This window comes from Salvelinus fontinalis, chromosome 17 (genome assembly GCF_029448725.1).
Source record: "Salvelinus fontinalis isolate EN_2023a chromosome 17, ASM2944872v1, whole genome shotgun sequence".
NCBI classification, from domain to species: Eukaryota; Metazoa; Chordata; class Actinopteri; order Salmoniformes; family Salmonidae; genus Salvelinus; species Salvelinus fontinalis.
The window spans coordinates 12,286,348-12,296,112 of NC_074681.1; the positions used below are offsets into that span (position 1 = coordinate 12,286,348).

Genomic DNA, 9,765 nt, shown 5'->3' on the forward strand with positions numbered 1-9,765 from the left:
CTGTGGTATCCAAGTTATTGAAAATGTTTAGGTCCACATTTGATCTGTACTGGTGTAGATGACCTACGCATGGTTCATAACAACTTTACCAAGTCCACCACTGAACATTACTTTGTAAATGTTGTCATCGTACTTTGCATCATAATGCCCAAGTTGAGTCACAGTTCTGATATGTCCCATTTGGGAAGGTGACTAGAGGGACAGAGATGACATCATGCTTGGTCACATCCTGTATAGGTCAGCTGTTGAAGATAGGGGACTCCCCCCCCATCCCTCTCTCAAAAAAAAAATGAAATACATCAGCAGATTCTTATTTCCCAATATTTTATTCCAAATGCTACCCTGATCTGAACTATTGGCTCTGTAGCCGTGGAGCGGTCTGTACTGTATGCATACAGTACGGGGTTGGTTGGGGAATGAGACCATGGAGCTTGGTAAGAGGTTTAACTGCAATGTGAGAACTCAAGGCTCCTAGGGTCAGCGGCTCAGTTGTAGTCACTGTGTGACTGGCACAGATTGGGCGCGCCACAACAGTGTCCACATGACTCCCCTGTTCTAGTAAACGCCATGGCACAGAGCAGCGCAGAGCACCCCTGTACCAGCACACTGACTGACCGACACACCTAACACGTTCAGCCACGGCACACATTCATACACACCCACCGCATTCACACACCATTCACACACACACACGCTCACACGAGAATCAGACCACCACTATTTGGTAAGAAAGAAAGTGTACCAGTGTATTTTAAAAGTGTACTTTTTGATAATAGTCTGTACAATTGTTAATTGGTTATGCAGATTATAGATTTGTAACACACACATTTACTAATTTACTCTTACTGTACAATGAGCATTTCACTTCCAAGGGGTATCCAAGCATGTAAAGTCAAACCACTATCAGAAAAACAGTAGCTGTTTTCAACCATGCATTAGCAACTGAAAGACTGGCTAAGTTTAGTCATTATAAACGGTTATTTACAGTTCCTACTGAGAAATTGCAAGGTTTCCTTTCTTCTCTCTCGATCAGGGAATTCAAATAGAATTACTGAAAAGCCAGCAGAAGCTAAATTCAATACTCAAGCTGTAAAGCCAGTAAGGGTGGTAGTGGTACTGTATATTGCTTGCACTGCAGTCTTAAGTAGAAACATTAATGAATGAAGGAGATAAACTACCGTCCTGTAGCTACACACTGGTTATAACATCAAGGTACTAACTCTTAGTTACAACTGGAAGAGATGTAATTTTGTCTCACTTTACATTAAGTACATCCACCTGGATTTAATCTAGTCATAATGAGATTCGTATGGTGTTTCATATGGGTAAGAATCATCATACACTGAGACTTTATCACCCAATAAATGAATTTACTTCATGATTCTGATTTATCACCCAATAAATGTATTTACTTCATGATTCTGACTTTGGTTTTTGCTAAACATTCCGAGACCTTAACTCTAGATTCTACATGTAGATTAATTTCTCAAGGACTTGTATTTGAATTCCAGCTATGGATCATAGACAACATGGGGTAACGTGCTGCTTTGTGCTACCTGCCTGTATGGCAAGACTGCATGTAACTGCATACGACCTCCTTGAACCCATCACGACCTGAAAATGAGGTAAGAAGAGTAGAACAGATGACTTTTCGAAGCCAGAATCCAAAGCAAGCATTTGTCAATCTGGCTCATCGTGGCTGGAGACAAGGGCCACACACACACACACACACAGACACACATACACACAAGCGTTCTCCCAGAGACTTGGGTAAAAGAGGAAATTGGCCTGTGGTTAAGGACGGAAAACATATGACATGGCAATCCTGCTAATTAACATCAGATCATCAATCCCAGACCACTAAAAGCATCATGATTCCATATTGGTTTTCCTGTTTTGCAAATTACCCTTGTCGAGGCTATGTCCCGAGCCCCATCTGTAAAGAACATCATGTGTCTAACTCTGTATACCTTCTCTTACCAATGAGAATTATTTTCCGTTCCATATCTGCGGACTACCCAGCCATGAAGTACACAGCTGACTGGTAAAGGCTGGATAGGAGCAGGAGCCACTCCCTCCTGTTAAAAGACAATATTTCTTAACTGTGGTCGGTCTCGGCATGCTGACGATACCAGAACCTTAAGCCCTTCGGATGTGAGTGGGCCAACACATATTTTAAAGACCTTCTCAAATGCAATAATGCCATGTAATCTTCAACAAATACAGTAAAACCATATCATTATACTGTACAGCGTGCATCCAGATTATCCACTACCCAGGCCACTGCAGACATCATCAACTAAAACCTTCACAACAACGGTGTGTGTGAGTATGTAAACCTCCAAATGATTCAACTAAAAAAAATAACTCATCTCACTCCAACAGGCAACATTTGGTAGAGGGACCATTTCCATGACAGACTGCCTTAACCTGCTATTCAAGAAGCAATTAAGTGGAATTAAGTCTTATTTCTACAGAACAATACAGCAAGGCCCTGCTGGGAGTCGGCTGAGTTGAATGACATTGGACAAGTCAGCATTTTGTACTTTACATTTATTTTGACCACAACTCATTTTTTTCTTGAATTTGTACTTAAGCAGTGTACGGTGCCTTTAGATTTGGCTGTTTTCACATCTCATTTCCAACTCTCCTAAGGTTACACAAAGGGGTTAAAGGGTGCTGAATGAGACCCATCCTGGGCTCCAGAAAGAGGCTGCTCCTCCCTGTGGTGGCTATGGGCATAGCACTCCTTTCACCAGATGCTTCGTGGGAGGACATAGACCTAACTCTACACAGTGCAAACTCTAACTCATAAGACAAGCTTGAAACAATACTGTGCCAAACATACCAGGACGGACAAAAACACAAAGATAACAAAGCTCTCTCTCTCTCGTTCTGTATTCACAAAGGGAATACGGGTGTTTAATCTAAGCCTCCAGCAGGTTTGTGTGGTGTGATCTCACCACTAGCCAGACTCCATGTGATCACATCTAACCCCAAGCAGCCAGCGCTGAAAGAGAATCCTATCTTCTTGGCTCACGGTAAAGTGATACCCTTTGAGGTGTGGCTGCAGCCACAGGATATCCTCTGAAGTTGGGAAATCCCTCTATCCCAGGCAGGGAACGCTTCCCACCCTGCCTGCGCCCTGCCTGTGAGCTAGCCTAGTGTCAGGGCTAATCAGTGCTTAAGGCTTCTGTAATGAGAAGCCCGCCACCACTGTCTGCCTGCCTAGCCCCACGCCAACGCCAGCCCTGAGCCCACAGTCACACTTAATGACTGGTAATCACCCTGCATCTTTACAGAAACCACTGGAATACCAGCAGCAGCACGCACATGAGGGGAGCAGGGGGAAGTGTTTACATGGAGACTGGCTGTTGAGCAGCCTATAACCTCTTGTTTCATCTCCATACAACACTGGAAGCACACCAACAGGAGTTTGAACCTGGTCTTCCGCCCACCACAACAGTGTTAGCCCGCTTAGCCAAAGCCTAAACATTAACGCTGGAGACTGTGGAGAAGCAGCACAGTGAGTATATTGAAGGCTACAAATGAATCTGCTTTGTTACGTTGTTTTAGGAATATTGCGACTTCCTCTTAATAATGTGGCTGAAAACAATGACCTTTGGAGCTGGAACTGAGGGCAGGGCACATAAGGCTGTCGAAGCAATAAACAACCCTATTAACACTCATTGTGATGCCTTAGTGCAGGGGTTCCCAACCTTTTCCCTCAGGGCCCCCGTTTTCACATTTAAAAAATGTCACCCATACACACTATATTGAATACAACACCAGTTTAATTTTGTTGATTTGAGGAACATAGAAAAATTGTTGTTTTGAATATAATGTCCTGCAATTCTACATATATACAGTAGTTTAACAAGACTCATGACACATTTTAGGTAGGCTATTTCATGATAATAATAATCATAATCATTTAGGGCTCCCGAGTAGCGCAGCAGTCTAGGGCACTGCATCTCAGTGCTAGAGACATCACTACAGACCCTGGTTTGATTCCAGGCTCTATCACAACCTCCCGTGATTGGGAGTCCCATAGGGCAGCGGACAATTGGCCCAGCGTTGTCCGGGTTAGAGTTTGGCCAGAGTAGGCCGTCATTGTAAATAAGAATTTGTTCTTAACTGACTTGCCTAGTTAAAAAAGGTTAAATAAAAAAAAGATATATAGATAATCATAATCATCATGGATAAGGAAAATAAAGTTGACACCAAATGTTATTCCACTACCAAATATGTTTTATGATGATAATTTATATGAACCCTCAATTTAATTATACATATTATCTTTTACAGAAAGTGATTAGATCAATTGATAGCGACAGTCACACATTGTATAAGATTACTTCCCAGGAAAATAACAATTTCTTTGACTCCTCGACTTTAGAAGGTCGTAGCTCAGCTTCTGAATGCCATAGAGACAAATCAAAGATATTACCATGTGCATCAGAGTCACGTCTTCCTCTGGCATTTTACCGTTTGTTTCTAGCCTAAAGCATTGTGGATTAATGCATCGTTTTATATTGGTATAGACAATTGTGAATTGTAAAAAGAATTACATTTAAAAAATACATTTAATCCTCAAATCAAGGAAAGTCCCCCCCCCCCCACGAAACGTTGGCGCCCGCGCCCCCTATGTTGGGAACCCCTGCCTTAGTGATTGGTAATTCACCATACATAGTGTAGCTGTGGGTATGATTCCTGTATATGCCGCAGCATGTAAACTAAATAAAAACAAATGTCTGTTTGAGTCAGTTTAGGGCTTGCATTGAATGCAGTTTACAAGACCACAAAATGCCTTTCTATGGGCCAAAAGTAGCATTTAAATGAATGAAGTTAGCTTGTTTAACAGCATTCTGCTTAAACGCCTCAAGGTGGACTCTTCAGCTGGGGTCAACTAAGTGAACAATCTCACTCCCTTCACTTCTCGAAAATACCCCCCAACAAAGAATATTCCATCAAGGTTCAGTATTGTCTAAGCATGAGAATGAAACTGCAGCTAACTTCCCCAATGGTAAGCCTGGGCTGTGAGGGAGAAGCAGCACCTGCCACAACAGGCTCAACAGGGGAAAGTAAACGAGTGCTCACATTCTTGTGGTAAAGGATGACAATTTGAGTGGGTGCTTGACCACGCTAGGAATCCCACCCCACCTTCTGCCGCTGCAGACTACGGGCAACAGAGACGGTGTGTTTACTTTACACTTACGCTCCACCGCACTCGGGAAATTGGGTATGCAACATCGACCATCTATTTTGAGTAAATCAGTACCCAGGAAGAAGGCCGGAGGATGTGCTGTCCTCGTGCTCATGGCAGATATTTATTTGAACAAGTGTGTGTTAGTATGTATACTCCACTCAATGTCAGACATCCCAGGTATGTGTTGTGTGTGTGTGTGCGTGCGTGCGTGCGTGCGTGTGTGTGTGTGCATGCGTGCGTGCGTGCGTGCGTGCGTGCGTGCGTGCGTGTATGTCATTCATGCCCAACCAGGCAGGGAGTCTGCAGGGCTAGTCGGCACTGTCTGAATGGAGGAAGGAGGCCAGCGGGCTGATCAGAACAGACTTCCTTCGCTGTAGGAAGTGGGTATTGAACTCAGTAGGGGGCAGACGTGCTCCCCTCTGAGATGATGCCTGGAGAGGATAAAACACGCTCAGTAAGGGACTTGGGAACAGTGGACTCTTGGGTGTGTGTTGTTGCTGTGTGTGTCTGTGTGTGTTTGTGTTTGTGTGTGTGTGTTTTGCTGTGTGTGTGTGTGTGTGTGTGTGTGTGTGTGTGTGTGTGTGTGTGTGTGTGTGTGTGTGTGTGTGTGTGTGTGTGTGTGTTGTGTGTGTGTGTGTGTGTGTGTGTGTGTGTGTGTGTGTGTGTGTGTGTGTGTGTGTGTGTGTGTGTGTGCGTTTGTGCGTGCAGGCATGTGGGCATGTGTGTTGCACTGAGTGTCAGTGGTGTCCGGTTTCTGGGTAGTCGGTTTGGCTTTGGGGCAGTATCAGAAACATTTTCTGTGTATCTATGTCACCTATGTCATCTGTTTGTCTCATGTTCTCTGGTTTAAAGGATAAATCATTCACTTACACTCATCTCATTCATAGTGTCATCGCATCCTCACACCAAATGACCCTTTGTGCTTCAATCTTATTACATGCAACTGGTTAGTTATTGAGGGCCAATGGTAATGTTGTTGGATGGTTATGATCTACCACTATGTCTCTATACCTCAAAAGCTCACTTGATACACATGTGACTTTTAGCGATGATGTGGTTTCTATACCACTGGGCTGCTGAACAACTCTCACATGTATCATTTTCAAGACAGCGTAACAGTCCAGCCTGAACTAGCATAGGTCTAAACTTTACAGTAAGAACACTAAGTAATGACAGTTACCCTAACATTAGGGGTTACTTATGTTTCTTATCTGTAATAACATGTCGGATTTATGGTGATAGTAACTTCCTCTAACAACATACTGTACCGGTCAGGGGACATAACCTTTTCAGGAGTGACACATTAGACCTAAACGGACACTCCTATCATATCACACAACCTCTGGCAATGCAAACCACCATCGGGATCCAAAAAGGAATTATTTCCAAACAGCGCTATTCCTTCCTTCCACCCTTGTCCACCCTAGTCCACCCTAGTCCACCCTAGTCCACCCTAGTCCACCCTTGTCCACCCTAGTCCACCCTAGTCCACCCTTGTCCACCCTAGTCCACCCTAGTCCACCCTAGTCCACCCTTGTCCACCCTAGTCCACCCTAGTCCACCCTTGTCCACCCTAGTCCACCCTAGTCCACCCTTGTCCACCCTAGTCCACCCTTGTCCGGTCCTTCCTAATTTATTGGTTTACTTATATGAGATCTGAGAGAAGGTTAGACCCAATTCAGCGGCCCCTGAGGCATAACAAACCAGTTTACAGCTTCATAATGTCCAACGGGTCCTAGAGGGCCCCTCCCATCCCTGTGTCCCCCCACTGGTTCACAGCTAAACAATGCCCTTATCTTATATAGGCGGCAGGTACCCTAGTGGTTAGAGCATTGGGCCAGTAACCGAAATGTCGCTGGTTCGAATACCCAAGATGAAGAACCTGTTGATGTGCTCTTGAGCAAGGCACCTTGATCCTCATTTATTTCAGGGGTGCCGTACTATCGCTGACCCTATAAAATAACACACTTCACTGCACCTATCTTCTGCATATGACAATAAAACATATATATTTATTTGATACCCCTGGAACTATACTGCTGGTGTTATCACTCACTCTAATCACTCTACAATTTGTTAAATAAAGGTTATAAAGCCCAGTTAAAGATTCAATTAAAATACAATTAAACCAGCCAAAATATGTCCGTGCTGCCATGAGTCCACATTTGTTTGTGTAAATGACTCAAATCAACTTCATGAGAACTATTGTTTGCAACACAAGTTGGTGGTGATTACTTCTGTCATCAACAATCTATTGTCTGTATATTTTAGACAGAATGTGACTGGAATGATATGGTGTTCATGGTAGAATAAATGATCCCTAAAAATAATATTCCGATTCTGACTGAACTCTCATAGTTGCTGTAAGGTTGCAGGTGCCACTGAGAATAGATTAGTGATATATAAACCACCAACTGGGAAGGAACTTTCTGTTATAACATATCCAAGCTACAACATGCCTGCTGTAGGCTATTTGTATCCTTCACACAAGAGATTTGAAGGTGATATTACTTTTTTTTTTTTTGCTATCTATAGGTTAATGGTCTTCCAAGGAAGTCTGAATCCTAATTAATGAAATTCATCAGAAAAGACAAAGGCTGCCAGTAGACTCGATATATTGAGGTGGTCATAGCAGGTTACACCTAAAAACGAAGGCGTTCCCTGGGAATAACGTGTTTAATTGTTCATTATTAAATAAATAAAATACTGTCCTTGATATGATAGTATCTCATGAGATTGGGAAACGAACTGTAAATTCTGGACACATTCTTTCAAACTGTTTCTAAACTTAGTGGGAGCGCGAACCATATGCCAGAATTTTCTCTATATCGATGTTAATGCTTGACGGGGGATTTTCTATGCAAGCTGTACAGACGTTTCAGACACCGGTTAAGTGAGCTGCATTGCTTTATTGTAACCAGCTGTCGCGACTGAAGCCTTCACTCACCTTTCGCCCCATGTATGTTTTCAGAGCCGACTTCAACAAAATAATCACACTACTCTGCTACTTTTCATTCAAATATGCCTGATAGGCCTATCAATGGTTTAGCGTAGGATACCTGTCAGAAGACTAATCGCTGTCTAAACCTGCCCAGAGACAGCTGATATTGGTTATTTTACTGTAGATAATCTCAACTCCTACTCCCCTTAAAAATATATATGCTACAGCATATTACCCACCCCAAAACCTTCGGTAGTTTGAGCTATTACAACGGTCTGTAAACCCACTGCAATGCCGACTAATTAATCTCATCTACCTGCTCTCACCACCCACAGTGACAGCCTACTCCGCTACCTAAGTGTCTCTGAACTGACAGCTCTGTGCAACAATGTTGCGGATACTTGAAACAAATCACAATGTAGCTACAAGGACGCCATGCAGTAAGCAGCCTAGATCCTAACCTATTAATTTGCACCACGTTTGATATTACTAGAGGACACATCAACAGGGATGAATGTGAGTGCCATTCTTATTAATGTATGCCATATTTTCGCGATACGAAAGTTGAAACAATTGAATGAACCGTATGCTAATATAAGTACAGCAATTTATCCGCCCTATCAAAGTTGCTCTAAGAGCGCATGATATCTCGTAATAAACTCTAATCAATGACAGTGTCATGAACATGTGGATGGATCCAGTGCCTACCCGAAATAAGCTGTTGTCGGTCCGGGCAAATTGAAAAGGTACGCTATAACTGTGAACGATAACCATCCCAGGAGTAGGTGTCCATCCAGCATTTTGCTGCGGCTCCAGGGCAGATCATTTCGTTTCTCCTGAGTAGCTGTGTAAAATCCCTTGTTGTACGTTCGGCACTTCTTATACAGAGAGGACATTTGCGCTCCTCCCATTAACGGAGAGCAAATCTGAGTGAGGGAGTGGGTGTGTGTGTGTGTGTGTGTGTGTGTGTGTGTGTGTGTGAGAGAGAGAGAGAGAGAGAGAGAGAGAGAGAGAGAGAGAGAGAGAGAGAGAGAGAGAGAGAGAGAGAGAGAGAGAGAGAGCGAGCATTGTGAACCTGTTTGTTATTATAAATATAAATTACTTTCAATATTTTAAGTATCACTGATGTTGTCAAATTCGCGCGCACGCACCCGCGCGCGCACACACACAGCCTACCTTGACAGATTGATCATATAGACCTGTTTGTTATAAGCCAAAAAATTGTCAAGAACATGTTTTGATGAACATGTTTTGATGCCATTATATAGATATATAATTGTAGAATAATAGTGAAGAAATCCAAACTATGAAATAACACATATGGAATCATGTAGTTACCAAACAAGTGTTAAACAAATCAAAATATATTTGAGATTCTTCAAAGTAGCCACCCTTTGCCTTGTTGACAGCTTTGCACACTCTTGTCATTCTCTCAAGCAGCTTCATGAGGTAGTCACTTTGAATGCATTTCAATTAACAGATGTGCCTTGTTCAAAGTTAATTTGTGTAATTTCTTGCCTTCTTAATGCGCCTGCCTGACCACTCTGCCTGCCCCTGACACTGAGCCTGCCTGCCGCCCGGTACCGTTGCCCCAAATCTGGTTTACTGACCCTTG

General features: G+C 43.1%; 1 protein-coding gene across 1 annotated transcript in view; it reads right to left on the bottom strand.

The window, feature by feature from the left end:
* The window catches only part of wnt9a (wingless-type MMTV integration site family, member 9A), a 32,964-nt gene extending 23,888 nt beyond the window's left edge, over positions 1–9,076 (bottom strand). The window contains exon 1 of the mRNA XM_055866139.1: positions 8,859–9,076. Coding sequence (XP_055722114.1) covers positions 8,859–9,061 — 203 coding nt within the window. The 5' untranslated portion in view covers positions 9,062–9,076. The remainder of the gene's footprint in view (positions 1–8,858) is intronic.
* Between the last annotated feature and the right edge of the window lie 689 nt (positions 9,077–9,765).